The 17,047-nt window shown below is 45.7% G+C and overlaps 1 protein-coding gene across 1 annotated transcript in view; it reads left to right on the top strand.

The window, feature by feature from the left end:
• ADAMTS16 (ADAM metallopeptidase with thrombospondin type 1 motif 16) overlaps positions 1 to 17,047 on the top strand; it is a 141,459-nt gene that overhangs the window by 30,752 nt on the left and 93,660 nt on the right. Inside the window, exons 4-8 of the mRNA XM_028122664.2 lie at positions 7,017 to 7,275; positions 9,848 to 10,047; positions 10,874 to 10,957; positions 13,086 to 13,245; positions 14,645 to 14,750. Of these exons, the coding sequence (XP_027978465.2) occupies positions 7,017 to 7,275; positions 9,848 to 10,047; positions 10,874 to 10,957; positions 13,086 to 13,245; positions 14,645 to 14,750 (809 nt within the window). The remainder of the gene's footprint in view (positions 1 to 7,016; positions 7,276 to 9,847; positions 10,048 to 10,873; positions 10,958 to 13,085; positions 13,246 to 14,644; positions 14,751 to 17,047) is intronic.

Genomic DNA, 17,047 nt, shown 5'->3' with positions numbered 1-17,047 from the left:
AAACTTCAGTGGGTTTAGTATGATGGGTGATTCCTGTGACCAGCGCATTAGATCCCTTGTCCTTGCAGGCAAGAGGGTTGAAGAAGCCCAGAGCCCAAACCAGGTGTAGCAGGGATGGGGTGAAAAGAATCAGGTGCAACATCTCATGGAGAAAGAACCTCTTGGTTTGTTGAGCTTTTTAGAAGATTTGGGGTGAATTTCAATTTTCAAAACATCACAAATTGTTATGCAGCAAGACTTCCTTCGGTCTCGGGCATATGACAAGGAATGGACTGACCTGGGGCAGCTTCATGTTTGATCCTGAGGTTATAAGGAAATAAAAAGCAGAGTTTGGCTTGTATAAAAGTTCTATCAAAGTTGCAATTGACTCATGTTTCTAAAACGTCACTAAGAAGACTAAAATGTATAGAATATTTCCCCAAACAAATGATGCTTTTGGAAAAAACGCAGAGGAGGGTAAATTTAAATTGGATGGGAAATAAAATGCTTTTTATCCTAATGAACTGAATCACATTTTCACATGTTGATTGATAGCTAGCTCTCTCGCAAAGGGCTCATGGAGTCACCCGAGGTACTTTTGGAACCAGTTCGATGGGGATCTGTCACATTGCAGGAGAAACAGGCTCTGTGCCTGGACATTTGTACATCTCTTCTTAATTTCCATTTGATTTTTTTGATTCATGCAGCTTTTATGGATAGCTTCTATTTTTATTTTAATATTAATTAATTAATTTATTTATTTATAGGAATGGAGATGGGGAGGGGCAGAGGGGGAGGGAGGGGGAGAATCTTGGGCAGGCTCTGCACCCAGTGCAGGGCCCAACCCGGGATTCCATCTCACCACCCTGAGATCATGACCTGAGCAGATACTTAACATAATGAGCCACCCAGGCGCCCCTTGATTTTTATGTATTGAAGTACGGGTGGCATGCAATGATACATTAGCATCGGGTGTACAACATGGTGATTCTACATTTCTGTAATTTACTCGGCGCTCACCACAAGTGTAGCTGCCCCCGTCACCATACGACACTTACAATACCAGGGACTACATTCTCTATGCTGTGCTTCTCATCCTTGTGACTCCTTCATTCAGCTGGAAGCCTGGATCTCCCACTCGCCTTCCTCCATTTTGCCCATCCTCCCATCCCGTCCCTCTCAAAACCATCAGTGTGTTCCCTGTATTTATGGGTCTGTTTGTGCTTTTTATTTGTTTATTTTTTGTTTCTTTGTTTCTTAGATTCCACCTAAGTGAAATCATATGGTCTTTGTCTTTCTCTCCTGGCTAATTTCGCTCAGCACGATACTGTCTAGGTCCATCCATGTTGCAAATGGCAAGATTTCATTCTTTTTTACAGCTAAGTAATACTCCATTTTATGGACAGCTTTTATAAGTAGATACATAATGATATAAACCTACCAACTTTTTTTTCTTTTTTCACAGAAAGCATTGACTAATATCACTATAGTTCTGCACTTTTCTCACTAAATAAATTTGGGTATAATTCTTTTTTTAATTTTATTATGTTATCTTAGACACCATACATCATTAGTTTTTGAGGTAGTGTTCCACGATTCACTGTTTTCATATGACACCCAGTGCTCCACGCAGAACGTGCCCTCCTTAATACCCATCACCGGGCTAACCCATCCCCCCACCCTGTTCCCTCTAAAACCCTGTTTGTTTCTCAGAGTCCATCGTCTCTCGTGGTGCATCTCTCCCTGATTTCCCCCCTCCATTTTTAAGTCAAGCAGAGAAAGTCAATTACCATATGGTTTCACTTAGTTGTGGAACATGAGGAATAGCACGGAGGACCTTAGGAGAAGGAAGGGAAAAAATTGGGTATAATTCTATGTCAGTAACTAATTGTTGTCAAATGCTGACATTGATTTCTAATACATACAGTCTCATTTAGATAACCTGTCTTTCACCAAGGGCATTTCAAGTATTTCTCACTTTGGAGGTTATCTTACTTATTTTTACTATGATAAACAGCCTTTTCCATATCTTGGGGGTGTATGTGTTAGAATTTTCTTAGGGTAACTTCCTAGGTGCAGAATTATTAGGTCAAAAGTACATGCATTTACAATTTTGAGAGACACAATTCTTTCCAAAAGTACTTTACCAATTTACTAATTTTCCTCACATCTTGGTTGTAGCAGGGTATGCACTGCCTTTTTGGTCAGGCGGTAGGATGGATGAGATGCATCTCGTTGTGGTTTTCATCTTCTTGCAAAATTGGAAGTAACAATCAAACCCTGTTTTCATAAACCTCTCCCCACCTGTGAGTTGCCTTTTTTCTTTTTTATCCTATTTTGTTTCTTTTCTTTTCCTTTTTTTTTTAAGTTGAATTACTTCTTTTATTTTTTGTTAAAGATTTTATTTGTTTGACAGAGAGAGACACAGCGAGAGAGGGAACACAAGCAGGGGGAGCGGGAGAGGGAGAAGCAGGCTTCCCGCCGAGCGGGGAGCCCGATGCGGGGCTCGATCCCAGGACCCCGGGACCATGACCTGAGCCAAAGGCAGACGCTTAACGACTGAGCCACCCAGGCGCCCACTTCTTCATTCTTTGTTAGTTTTTATGGATTACTTTTAAGGATCATAATTTTTGTCATTTGCATTCAAAAATTTCCCCTAACTTGTCATTTGACTCCATGGTATTTTTCACCATACTCAATGTCGAATTTACCCAATTTTATAAATCCATTTCTTCACAGCTTCCTGATTTTGTTCCTTGTTTGTAAGTGTCCACTCTACACCAAGATTACAAATATATATTTTATTTAATCTTTTTACTTTTTTTGTTATTCTTTGTTGCTTTTGGCCATTATTTTGGGGAACAGAATGAAGAAGAAATCTAGATTTCTTTTTTCCAAAGAGCTGACCAGTTTTCTCAAGATCATTTATTGGATGATTCCCTTTCTTCCTCCTAACTGAAAAAACTCCTCCAATGTCAACTACATTTTCAACACACTATTGTAGGTGTGTATTCTGTTTAATTGATTTGTCTGTAGAAATTCAGCAAGTTTTAATTGTGAATAAATCGGTCTAATACAATTATCCTGCTTTAGAGCTTCAGCGTTTCCCTCACGTACATTGCTGAGGGAGAAACTGCCTTTTCTCAGCATTAGCCTAGCACGTTTTCTTTCCTTCCGTACAAAGGCAATACAAGCGTTAGATGAATTTCCCCATGTTCAATGATTTACAGAGCTGACCAGGAGAGATCCAGGCCCCAGGAGTTCTCCTTTGCAAAGTTTGGAGGGCACTGGCCTTTTTCTGAACGCCTGGTTAATAATCCACCCAGCTGACATCCCTGTGGTTACTGTGGGCAGGTCTACACTGGACATTTGAGGAGTCTCCAAATAAATATTCTTGGTTCAATAAAGAACAGCTTTAATAAGCAGACAACATTAATCTTCCATGATTTATCTAACCTTTTAAGTAAGCTTGCAAACTAATGATGCAGCAAGATAACAGAGTTACTTTTTCTGTATTTTTCAGTATCTGTTGAATGTAGGGGAAATCAAAACATCAGTCTTAATCAGTTCTTATATTCTCTGCATTTAATGAAATTGGGGATTGACTACTTTGTTAATGAAAACTAGGAATCCCTCCAGCTGCAGCAGATCCCTCTTGCCTGAGGATCTGGTCCTCTCAGGCCCGGGCACCCATAATGGGGCCTTGACCTGGGGGGAGAAAGCAGGAGTCACTTTTGAACTGGAACAACTGTCAAAGGTCACAAGTGTTTTAGCGTGGAAACAGATCTTTTTTGCATGTTTTCTGTGGGTCATGCTTTTAAAATAAGTTCATTGTGAAGTCCTACAAACTCATGACAGGCAACAAGCTTTATCTCTGGTTCCTCCAGGACAACACAGCACAGAGAGGCTGAGTAAACTGTCGAAGGTCAGACAGGTAGCATTGCCGGATTTGGATGCACGTGCTTGGGTGTCGGGCTCATCTGGCCGCGCTCTGAGTCAGCGGGGCCTCCAGCGAGGCATGCCGATTGACACCGACTGCATGTTCTCAAGGAGCTGGTGGTCTTCCCAGGGGTATGAAAGGCAAGGAGTAGTTTACATGTCAGAAAAGGTTTTTTTTAAGGTGAGAAAAGAATTCTTTTTTTTTTTTTTTTTTTTACGTTTAATACTTGAACTGGTTACTTTCAAAGGTGGAAAACCTCTTTGGGTGTTGTTATTACGCAAGAGTGAGCGCATGTGACTGCTCATGTTATTTCAGGGTTAGTTTAAATGCAAAACAGATGAAACCTCACTGGCCCTAGCTGTTAAGTCCTTTCACGCTTGTCTGTTCCTTGATAAAACTGTGAACTTTCAAGCGAGGTCGTACGGAGTTGAGCAGGTAGAGTTCTAGAGGACACAGAGATTCCCAGGTTACTCATGTAGAGCACTGCACCAGGGGTAACCTCCTCCCCCTCTGTGATGCAGGCTGTAAATCCCAGGTATTCAACCTTTCCATGGCCAGGTGGCAGTTGGGCCCTGGGAGGTCTGCCCCCCAGGGTGCTGATGACTTCCTTGATGACTGGCCACGTTTACCCTCAGGAACTCCAGGGCCAATGCTTAATCTATGATCGTCCGATAAACGTCCCCTCTCCCACCCCCAACCCTCCTGTTCCTGAGCGTTGTGTTTGTCCCTGTCCCGAGATCTCAGAAGTGCTTTCCCAAGCCTGACATCCCACCACGTGCAGATATTCAGATTCACATGGGTGGCCCAGCCCGACACGGAATCTCATCTGGTGGGCAGGAACACACAGCAACCCACCGCCCCGAAGTGAGAGTCAGACTCAGGCTCCGAAATCAGAGGCACACTTAGAACAGGTGCGCATGCATCAGCCTCTGTGAGTCACTAGGTGTCTCGCTCAGTGTCATCAATTATCAAAGTGACTTTGGGGAAAATCAGCGGGATTGTAATACTGGTAGTTCAGGAACAGAGAGGTCTAAGCGACTGTGGGATAGTTGTGCAGAACAACTAATTGTATTCTCCAATCATGGCAATATGGAGTAACATTTACAAAGAGTTTTAAAAAATCGTCTGTAGGGCGCCTGGGTGGCTCAGTCGGTTAAGCGACTGCCTTCGGCTCAGGTCATGACCCTGGAGTCCCGGGATCGAGTCCCGCATCGGGCTCCCTGCTCAGCGGGGAGTCTGCTTCTCCCTCTGACCCTCCCGCCTCTCGCGTGCTCTCTCTCTCTCATTCTCTCTCTCAGATGAATAAATAAAATCTTTAAAAATAAATACATAAATAAATAAATAAATAAAAATCGTCTGTAATCCCCAATCCAGCAATGCCCCTGACATTATTTATGTGAGAATACAATGGATTCTAAAAGCTTGAGGGGGATGCAAGTGGGTCCCTCTCGCGGCCTTTGCCCCAAAGACCGCTGCCCACTGCCATCGGCGACTCTCACTTACCCCGGGAAGGTTCTCTAAGTGCAGATCATGCTTTTTAAAATGGAAACAGTTGGGATCACACTGCCTATTATACACTTTAAAAATTAATCCCTTTTGGAAATTCTTATAATAAAAATCATCAATGGGCAGATTCTGAGCCTATTCTGATTTTGTTGGAATCCTTATGCTCCACTTCCTAGCCAGGTTACCTTGGAATCAGAAGTGAATCACTGCACCTTTCTTTCTTTTCTTTGTTTTTTAAAGATTTTATTTATTTATTTATTTGATAGAGAGAGAGAGAGCGAGAGAGGGAACACAAGCAGGGCTGTGGGAGAGGGAGAAGCGGGCCTCCCGCTGAGCGGGGAGCCCGATGCAGGACTCGATCCCAGGACCCTGGGATCATGACCTGAGCCAAAGGCAGATGCTTAATGACTGAGCCACTCAGGCACCCCTCGTCGCACCTTTCTATTTAACTCACCCTCGAGAGGAGACTAATACAGAATCACAGAACTGCAGTCAGAGATTTCAGTGAGATATCTATCATACAGACGATGTTGGTCCAAGTTGCAGGAACTCGAGACAAAATATTTAATTATGATTATCAGCTGCACACAATTATCTGATCTGTTTAATGTTGTGTACTCTTCGAATATGTAGGTATGCTTTAAAAATATTACCCTGAATTAATTGGTAAACATTTTATTTATTTTTATCATTTTTGTTTGTACATTCATGTTACTGCACACAATGCTGCAATATACAGTCATACTCACTGGTCAGTGTTGGAGAAGCGCCTACAAGAAGCACTTGGTAAGAATTCCAGAAGGCTGAATCCTTAGAACTGATCACACACTTTCAGAGTCTTGGACGTGGTGGGAGCCGTGGCGGGAGGCGTGGCAGCCCGTCTCCTGGCTCTGCCCCAGGGGGCGTTTTTCCAGAGTGTCATGCTGTGTGGGTTCTCCAACACTGGTTATTACCAGTTTTGAAAATATTTGTCACTTTAAAAGGTAAAAAGGAGTCCCTCAAGTTTGCCTCCTTTATGATTGCTTTAGTTTTCTTTATGGTGTGTTTACTCTGCAGACATTTTTAGTGTTTTTATGAGTTAGTTTTTTTCCTCTTTCCATGATACCTTGCTGAGAAAGACTTTCCTGATAACTTCAGTAAATTCTCTTGTGCTTTCTTCTGGATCATTCTTAAGTTACACTTTTACATCAAGTGTCGCAAAATATTCAAGTTTGAAAGGAGTTGCGCAAATGACTCTGTTAGGATTGAAATGTTCTCTTCCTGTGTGGGGCCTCCCGTGTACCCCCACTAACATCTGAGTCTGTGTAGGTGAGCTTTCTCCTCCATCATGTGGTCTGAATCCCCCCCTGTTAGTGTATTGGGAGCTCCCTCTGTTCCTGGCATCACGTCATGGAACACCTGCACACAGATCTTCCTGAGCGGATGCAGATGGGAAGGCTCAGCGATGGGTCTTCTCCAGCCTCATCCCCAGCCCAGGTGTTGGAGGGAACAGCGTGCTTGTGAAGGAGTAAGAAAGAGGTGATGCTGGGAGAGGGGGCGTCCTCTGGTCAGATGGTATAACTGCACTTTCTCTTTTCCTCTCTGTGTCCAGTCTGGCATGATAAGAACACAAGAAGCAGATTACTTCCTAAAGCCGCTTCCTTCACACCTAGCGGGGAGACTGCAGGACCCCACCGGGGCTGGGCCGCCCTCCCACATCCTGTACAAGAGATCGGCAGAAGTGCGGGCTCCGGGGCCTCCCCAGGCCGTCATGACCGAGAGGCATCGGGAGATGGGGAATCCACACCTGCGTGGCGGCTCCAACCTTCGGCACCCACCAAAGCAGCATTTCTGTGGAAGACGCAAGAAATGTATGTAAGGGCGATTCCTTTTGCGCATTTACCCATTCAGACCTTTATGTAAGCCCGTGGAATGTTTTAAATGTTCTTCAGAATAGTCTGCCTACGAGGTAGAATTAACAGACCGTCTTTGCTAAACTTACGTAACGATTCCATCGTCTGTGTGTTCACTGTGCACTGTCTCTCATGGTGGTTGGACAGATCATGGTAGGTTTTTTGTTTAAAAGAACCATTCCCTGGGTAGATGAAATGACATACTGCCCAGAAATGCAGAATCCACTGGATGTCTTCAAAAGAACCTGGCATGTCTGCTCAGTAATTCTATCGTTTTGAGGTCTAGATTTATGAAAGCCCACATAGTTTTCTGCAAGGTAATTTATCTCCATACATATTTATATTCTCTGCTCCACCACATCAAAAGGACAGGCTAGGCATGACCTAATTTACCCACAATTTATCACCACCGTTTTGTGGAAGTCCTTTGTTGTGTAGTGAGCACTCAGGAGGTGATGTGATAGTCACATTTTATGTGGGAGTCTCTCACAGTTCAGGAATGGGAGGGCAGTGTTTCCTGGAATTTCTCTCACATCCCTCAGCTTCCCCTCCAGCACCCCTGGATGCATTAAACTTCCCCCCATGAACCCGTCTTCTGCCAGCCCTTCTTCACCACTTGTTTCGTTGGCTGCTGCAGCCAGCACCCTAAAATGGAGACTGTCGTGTTGCAGGTGGAATAGAGCAAATGACGGCGATAAGAGCAGCAAGTACTACTGAACTGTCAGCACCTGTGTGTCGTCTGAACTCATGCTGTCCTGTAGATAAAAGCCTTATGCTACATTCACGTGAAACACTCAAACCCAGATCGACTAAGTCGGGGGGTTCAGTCAGCAGCAAGAAGCAAACAGAGGGGAACAGGAGTCTGGAAAGTCAGGGAGACAGGTGGAATGGGTATCGGAAGAGGGTGTCAGCATCAGCACTGGCTGCCTGGGGCTGCCTGGACAGGCTGCAGCAGAGGGGTCGGCGGCAGGGGCCGTGGCCGGGCGGTCATAATCAGACGTGAGAAGGAAAGGGACACAAAGCGCCTCTTGGAAGACATTAGTGATCCATATGGTGTGGTTTGGTTTGCCAGAGATTTCTGCCCCTTCCCTGCTGGGCACATGGCAGTTCTGTGCGTGGCCGGGGGCCATGTGACTGGCAAAAGTGGCGCATGCTGCTTCCAGGCTGAAGCCTGTCATCCTTGAGACCTCTGTACCCCGTGCGTGGATGTTTCGATGTTGTTCACGGGGCTTTTTTTTTTTTTTTTTTTTTTTGCGCTTCCCTGCAGGAATCCCACCCTTCTGCCTCCGTGGGGCTCACACGTACAAAGATTCTTCCCACTGGAGTCTCTGGTTCAGAAAATGGGCATTTCTGGGTGTATGTTTAGGCACCTGTGGGAAGGGGCCCTCAAAGGCAGACTGATTTGCTTAAAATCAAGGGTGAAGCTGAACCACAGGCTCAGGTACCATGCTGCCAGATTGGACACCCACTTCTGACACTTTCTAGGGAGGGACTGTGAGCAAGGGACGTTCCCTCCCTGTGCCTCAGTGGCCCCATCTGTACCTGGAGCGGGTGTAGAGACGGCTCATAGGGTGGAGTCATGTCTCTGCAAATTACCAACATCTGTGGCATGCGATGAGTGCTTTAATAACTTGGCCAGAGTTGTGATTATCTTCCACAGGGTTCATTTAGGTTGGAGAGTATTTTAGCAAAGAGATAAATTGCACCGGATGTGGATACCAGTCAAACAAAATAGCATCTTCTAGCTGCACAGTCCGTGAATAGAGTTGGCATAGCTCTGAATTAGTGCCACCTAGATCGATGGGTAATTTAAGGTCTACTTTGACATGAAAAGCTTTTCTGAGGCATCCACTCAACCTAATTGCCTTTAACACAGTGTTAACTTACCGATTATAAATGCCCAAACTATTTTTAAATGGCTCCAAGAGGACAGAGTATGTTTTGTCTTGTAACTAAATGAGGTAAATATTTAGGGTGCTTTCTAGGAAATTCAGCTCTGCCGTGAAGTGGATCTGTGTCACATAGTTTGTAACCCATTTGAAACACGACAGGCAAACCAGTTATGCATCCAGACATGGGAATCGGCTTTAAAAAGAATCAAGCCATTAAAATCTTTCAAATAAGCAAACGAGGCAAGATGGCGCTGTGTTCTGTGACTTTTGGTTCTACTGCTTTGTTAGTAAATGTTCTGCAGAGACCCCGTCCTGAAACCTTATGCCAGTGGTCTTTGAGCTTTGTGCTTCTGTGGCTGGAACATGAGAGCTTAGGGGTCCTCTCTCTTTGTTTTAAATCCGGACAAAATTACACAGAGAGAGACACAGTGATGGCTTCCATCACATCTAGGTTACGTGAAATTTATTTACAGTTCAAGTCCCACTTTGGTACAAGTTTTGTATCGCAAATCTTAAGGGTTATATCGTTCATACATGAAGGTTCATTTTGCAAATCCAGTTTCTGTATAACAAGTTCCATTGCTGGTTTGGGGGTACGACTTTTGCTTTCGTTTGTTCTCGGAACATCCCCTCCATAGACATGCCCAAGCCTCCCAAGGAGGACCACTTCATCCTGCCTGACGAGTACACGTCTTGCTTACGGCACAAGCGCTCTCTCCTGAAGTCCCATAGGAACAAAGAGCTGAACGTGGAGACGTTGGTGGTGGTCGACAGAAAGATGATGCAGAACCACGGCCACGAAAATATCACCACCTACGTGTTGACCATACTCAACATGGTAGGAGAGTCCTTCTTGTTGAAGCCACATGTGTAATTCCCCCTAATGGGGTATGTGCATTATGTCTCACATGCAGGAGATATTTTATCTCTGGTGACTCCTTCACTCTTACTGTGCTCCAAACCTAAAGAGCCGTGTTCAGAACTTCAGAGAACACTATAAGGAGGGGAAACAGTCTGGCCCTCTCTGTGAGCCAGGGGCATGTTTTGGTGGGTCAATGTTTTCATTTACTAGAAATCTATAAGAGGATGCTGAGACTATTTAGTGCAGTAAATCGGCTTATGTGTGATTTTAGAGGGCTATACAGAAATACCCACTTCTTTAGGAACATTAAAGTTTAAATACTGAATATATATTATTTTATCTACAAAGTCAGAAAAATCTACAAACTTATAGGCTACCATCTTGGGTAAAATGTCCCGTGTCCCAGATTGACAGCTGTTGTGATGATGAGAAGCATCTGAACCCCACATGGGTGACTAAGTAACACGTAAATAACGGAAGACAAGATCCCAGGTCACATGAGTGTGGTTTGAAAACGAGTTGGGATGACGATGTTTTGGAAAACACACTTTGCATTCCACCTCAGCACCCCTGAACGTGGGTGTCGTTGCTGGCGTCCCGTCTGGCTGCCTGCCCCGCAATAAGGATTCCACACTTGCTCTACCTGGCCCTTAGACATTTCTGTGCCTGTCCGTCTGGCAGCATAAGAAAGTCGGCATTGCTGTGTCATGAGAGCATGGGGACCCACCGTCCCTGGCAGGACTCTGGGGATGGGGGAAATGGCACCACGTGTGGGGCCTGACAAAATTGCCGTCTTTTTCAGGTGTCTGCTTTGTTCAAAGATGGAACGATAGGAGGAAACATCAACATTGCAATTGTAGGTCTGATCCTTCTAGAGGAAGAACAGGTAATCTGCCTTTGAAGCTGCCACCTTCTTTCCTCCCAGAAAAATAAATGCAAAGTGAGGCTTTTTTTTTCCCCTCAATGTGATCCTTCTGTGGATTCTTGACTTTTCTCTCACTTGGGAACAAAAGTGTTTAATGTTTTGTGTCTAATGCAATGAGTTTCTTATCGGTTCCTTTAATGATTATTTGAATTGTGTGTGTGCGCCTGCACGTGCATGTGTGTGTGTGTGTGTGTGCAGAGGTAGTGAGGAATACTCTCTTAGTAGGCATAAGAGAAAATAGAACAGAAGAGCTGCCTTAAACGTATGTGTGGGACCCGCACTGTGGATACAAAGTGCACAGTGTGTCTTCAGCCACCTCCCCAACGTGAGCTTTTAGGCTCCCAGGTGGAACTGAGCCCTTTCTGCTCTTTGCTAGAAAACAAAACCTACAGTGAAATCGTGCTGTGGGGCATTGTTGTTTTCCTCTGTCACCTCCTAAGCCTGACTGCACTTACAGCCCCTACCAGCTTCAGTCACAGGATTGTGTTTTTATAGAGATTCTGGAATGTCACGTGCCTGTCTCTCATTGCATCCAAACACCTCATTATGGCGGATCTTGGTCGCAGTGGGTAAAAGCGTCTCCTTGCTTCCATCCCAGCGTCCCTGTGTAAATGCACGGGCATGCACTTCAGTTCACAGGGAGGTTGTACATGCACATTCTGTAGCACAGGTAATGGGGGTATCTCAACCATGCAGGACTCTCGCTTCTGCCTGGCCCCAAGCTGATCGCTGGCTCCGCACCGGAGGAGTGAGCTTCCCTTGCTGACATCTTAGCGGGGTCCCCCGTTAGCTATGGTTCTCTTGTTTATAACACAGAATTTTTTTAGCTGAAACCTGAGATCACTCATAAGACCTAAGATGCCTCCAGAAGGGGAGCTTCTGTGGTGTTGCTCTTTTTCTAGACAGTGGGGGCCTGCAGGGGCAAGCCTGTTTCTAGCCCGAGTGGTCAGGAAGATGCAGCTTCATTGTCTTTGTGTGAGTGAGCGTCTGGGCAGGGGCTGCTCAACTGGCAGGGCGTCTCAGGTGACAGGTTAATTATTCGTTGTATTAAATCGGTTTCACCTTGGAATTCATCCAAGCTGCAAAGAATAAGCGAGGTTATCTTTTGATCGTACACCTGGGTTAACTGTGATTAATGCGGTGTTCCTGGAAATCACCTGCTGAAGAATGTGAGGCCTGTCCCAGTGCTGATGCACAGCAGTAGACTTAGGTGCACTTGACTCTCTGCAAAGACGAAATAAGCACTGAAGGAGAAAACCTATTCAGTGAGCGAGAAACGCACATTTCAACCCAACATCTAGTCATGAACGCTTTACTCAAGTTGTCCTGGAATCGCGCTGTTTAACCTGGCTTGGAGCCACGGGAAGAAATAGCAACAAAGTTCAAATAACTCATTGCAGCCTGCTCTGGTGGGTGTTCCTGACCCCCCACTTCTGAATTCCCCTGACACTTCGCTGTTGCTGTGTTAGAACGTGGTATATATGCATCTGGTGGGATGTATCCTGCATAGTTTCCTTCTGGCTCCTGTCTGTTTTCTAGAAAAAGAGCTTTACCAGTTGACCTGCCCCTTCTCATAGCATGTTGCTTCCGTAGGAAAGTGACTTAATTTAACACTCTCATGATAAATGGTAAGAGTTATAAATCAGAAATCCCAGGTGCCCAGCTTGGTTATGAAATCAACCATCTAGGTGTGTTTTTGTGCACGTGCAAAACCACATATAAATGGTTCTGTTGCCTTATATAAGTTTACAAAGTGTTTTACAAAGATTTTGATGCAGACCTTGCATGCACGGGGAGTCATCTTTCTTGGGGCATTGAAAATGCATTCGGGGTCAGCTAACAACATCCCAGCTGTTTTTGTACAGAACTACAGAAATGAACAGAAGTATCCACCCTGAATCCATTTTATAGAAGATACCCTCCTTTGGATTTTAATCCATGAAATGGGTCTATCAGCTTATAGACCATCCGGACCCATCTGTGTAGTTGAAATCCCAGTTACTGACACGCTGATGACAGTGAAGTTAACAACTGGCTTGTGACGTGTTTTCTCTCTGTTGTCATGGGGGTCTTGGTCTGTCTTGTGCAGCCGGGGCTCGTGATAAGCCACCATGCGGACCACACGTTAAGTAGCTTCTGCCAGTGGCAGTCTGGATTGATGAGCAAAGACAGCACGCGCCACGACCATGCCATCTTGCTGACGGGCCTGGACATATGTTCCTGGAAGAATGAGCCCTGTGACACCTTGGGTAAGACCCTCCCACGGCGTTTTGAGGAGCCTGTGTGGGCTGTGCACCCTTGGGGGCCCAGGACATTGAGGATTTGCCCCTCATTGCAAATCCATGGTGGTAGCCGCTGCTGAATACAGCTGTAAGCACAGATGTGCTTCCCTGGCAGTACTTTGGCCAAGCATAAGTGTGTGTGTTTATTCACCCAAAGTGAAGACTTCACAAGGAACGGTCCCTCATACATTCAAGAGTTCCTGTCTCTTTTAACTTAAGAAAGAGTTTCTCTCTTTTCTTCTCCCATGTGCCAGAACGAGGTGAACAGATTCAAGGATGTCCCATTCTGTGGCTTAGAAACAGTACATTTATGAACGTTTGCAGAGATGTTATAGTGATATTATATTCTCCATTTTTCCTTTGCTTCATAAATACTGCAATCTTAGCAGTTTTTTAACATGTCTGTGAGGCTGCGCATATCTTGGAGGCAGGACTTTGATCAATTTTTTCCAAATAGTGTAAAGCACACTGTGCTACTGACCAGGGTTCTCTTGAACATTTTCTCTAACTCTGCATTTCTTTCTGTGAACTTCGTCAGCTAGAGCTCAGTCAAATAGAGGTTAATTGTGATTGCTTGTTCCTGGAAAGGCCGGCTTACAAGGTGGGCCCTGGCTGGACTCTGAGAACCAGACTTCAGGGTGCTTCCCGCACACTGCTTGATGACTCACAGGCTCACTGTACCTGCACCGCTTGCTTGTACGGATAATGGGGTTTCCACGGGACATCTGCTTTCCTTCTGGGAGTCTAGAGTTTGGGTCCACGCCACGCAGGGCTGCTATGCCGTCAGCCCCGGATAAGAATCCTTGGGTCCTGAGTCTCTAATGAGCCTGCCTCGTGTTTCTGGGGGAGTGAGGTGCATCCTGTGTGGATCCACTGGGAGAAGGCTCTGGAAACTCTTGCATGGTTTCCCCCAAGCCTCTCCCCTTGCACGCCTTCTCGTTACTGATTTTGTCCTGAATCCTCTGGCATCTGTACGAAACTCTACCTGACAGTATGACAAAGCCTGAGTCCTAGGAATCCCTCTGGCGAATCCTTGGACCTGGGCTGGTCTTGGGGACCTCCTGACGTACCCATGCGCTACAGTACTCTTTTATTCAGGCTTCCGAGAACACAGATTTTTACATAAAAAGGTAGAGATTCTTGTCCGTCTATAGGGAATCCCCTTTTCTACTCCACCCCAATTATAACCTGTAACATGAACACCACATAGAGCCGTGAATTATTGTCCATGTGGAGAGCAGGTCCCCTTCAGTCACATTGCAAAGAACCCCTTATGTGCTTGTCCAAGAGTTTCCCATTCAGATTTCTTTCTTTATTTTATTGTAATAACACTGCTGTATATTCTTTTGATCTCTACGCCCTGTAGGATTTGCGCCCATAAGTGGAATGTGTAGTAAATATCGCAGCTGCACAATTAATGAAGATACGGGTCTTGGACTGGCCTTCACCATTGCCCATGAGTCTGGACACAAGTAAGTGCATCCCGTGGGAAGCTGGGTCCTGGGCTGCCTTCCCCACTGGATGGTTGCCATAGAAACGCTGGTTCATTAGGTCAAGTCTGTATGGGGCATCACATATATCCAAGAAGAATGTCACCAACAGGTAGGACATGGATCCCTTAGGTACTTCTTATGTTTCTTTTGTTTTGTTTTGTTTTTTAAGCAGGCTCCATGCCTAGCGTGGAGCCCAACATGGGGCTTGAACTCACAACACTGAGATCAAGACCTGAACTGAAATCAAGAGTCAGACGCTTAACCGACTGAGCCACCCAGGCGCCCCTTCTTAAGTTTTTATTTTAGTGCCAAGCCGTGCACAGTCTAAAGCCATGGCGATTCCCACATTTACAATCTCTCCCCTCTGCTCTTCCTTCACGTCCCGGCTCATGCGTGCATGTACGACTGCACACAGTTGTCTCAGCCTCCGCTCCTCTGTCCTGTTCTGAACTTGGGTCCTGCACGCTGATCTCATTCCATGGTTAGTTCCTATCGGGGATGATAGTGACAAGGCCTCCTCTTGTCTAATAGTTACTCTGGAGTTTTGTGTTCTTATATCACTTCTATAATTTGTAGAGATGTCTTTTGATTGGAATGCCAAGCAGAGTTTGGAGAATGCAGGTTAGACTAGGGGTTGGGGCTGATAGGAGCTGGTCTGCTGCCCACATTTCCAGATGTCCAGCATAATGGGCAGTGTCAGGGTGCGTGGTAAGCCTGGGCTTGGCGCAGCTGGACGTCAGCGCTGACTGGAGCACTCAGCAACCGGTGGCTTGTCATTGGTGGCATCTTTCTACATGAAAATGTTACATTTGTTCCTGTAGAATGAACACTTTCTATCAATTACTTATAGACGCTATCATTCTTAAATAAGGCTTCTTGGGCTAATCATTCTATAAGCTGCCTTAGGTCCCGTCTTTGCCTTACTGCGGCCCACCTGCTGACTTCCTGGACTTGGCCCCATCAGCATGAGCTCCAGGAGTGGGAGCGTGGGTGTCTTCCTGCTACATAGCAGCTCTGTTTGAAGTTTCTCCCGGAAAATGCATAACTGGGAATTACCATTTTCCTATTTTTTACATTCACCCTGATTTTACTTGCAAATCACAAAACCTGCAAAAGGCAGTGTTTGTGATTCAGTTTTTGCAGAACTGACCTCTCCATCCCCTTGTAGAAATGGACTGAGGCAATGCCTGTCCTCTCATCCTGGTGTGTGTGTGTGTGTGTGTGTGTGTGTGTGTGTGTGTGCGTGCGTCCGTGTGCCTGAGTGTGCGTCGTGTGCGTGCACCTGCCTGTAGCACGGTCCCGTGAGGCCCTGCAGACTGGCTGTATGAACTGATGACCTGAAAATGAAGCTTATACCCTGCTTCTGATCCCTTCATTATAGGTAATGATTGACTTTTTCAGTGCCTAGAAAATTGCTCCTACAATTTATGAAGCTTCCAGTTAAATCATAATTGTATTTCTAATAGGCTGCTACCGTTAAAACTTCAAAAACTCTCATTATGTTAACGACATGAGGCTCTGGCTGTCCCCTGAACCATACCTGAATTTAATTAAACAATCCAGGTAAGAAATGTTTAAGTCACCGAGCGCTGAGCAGCTCAGCATTAAGTGAAGGGATGTAGTTCGGCACTGGCCGTGCCCACAGCTGCAGGTGGCGGGTCTACCCAAAGTCCAACTGGATACCTCAGAGAAGGGTCTTCAGTGTCAGCAAGGAACAGTGTCTCCTTTTATGTTTTCTTAGGAGTCAATTAATACTCCCTTTCATCACCAGGATTGGGTCTAGATGGAAAAGGTATTTTTCCAAACATGGTAACAGGGTTTTTATTTCAAGTGGGGACTGTGGTGGGGAAGAAGGAAATGGGCTGTAGGTTGGGATGAAAGGGGGTCCTGCTCCTCATAGGCTTCAACTCCGGAAAATAATCAGCTCCTTCCTGAGCACTTGATGTTAAGAGGGCATCATGCAACAGGCAGGACCTGGGAGCTCTGAACCTACCACATCACCAGTGAAGTCGCTTCCGATCCTATTGCGGAAACAGAAAGTGCACGCGGGAGATATGCAAATGAGTCACGTGCGCCCCAGGCACGATGAGCGACCACGGTGCTAATAGTAATAACGGCAGTAGTAATAGGTATCGCTTGCTGTTCGCGGAACACTTTGTGAGATCTGCAGAGCGAGCTCACGTGCAGCTCAAGCTGCGGAGACCGCAGGGGGCACGCCTCTCCCCGCCCCACCAGGCTGGTGGGCACACGATGCTGAGGGTTCAGCGAATGTGAAT

The sequence above is a fragment of the Eumetopias jubatus genome, unplaced genomic scaffold (assembly GCF_037043125.1).
Source record: "Eumetopias jubatus isolate StellerSeaLion01/CBP00866 unplaced genomic scaffold, mEumJub1_p1.0 scaffold_5, whole genome shotgun sequence".
NCBI lineage: Eukaryota > Metazoa > Chordata > Mammalia > Carnivora > Otariidae > Eumetopias > Eumetopias jubatus.
Note: the sequence above shows the minus strand (reverse complement) of the source record. Positions and strands in the feature narration are given on the sequence as shown.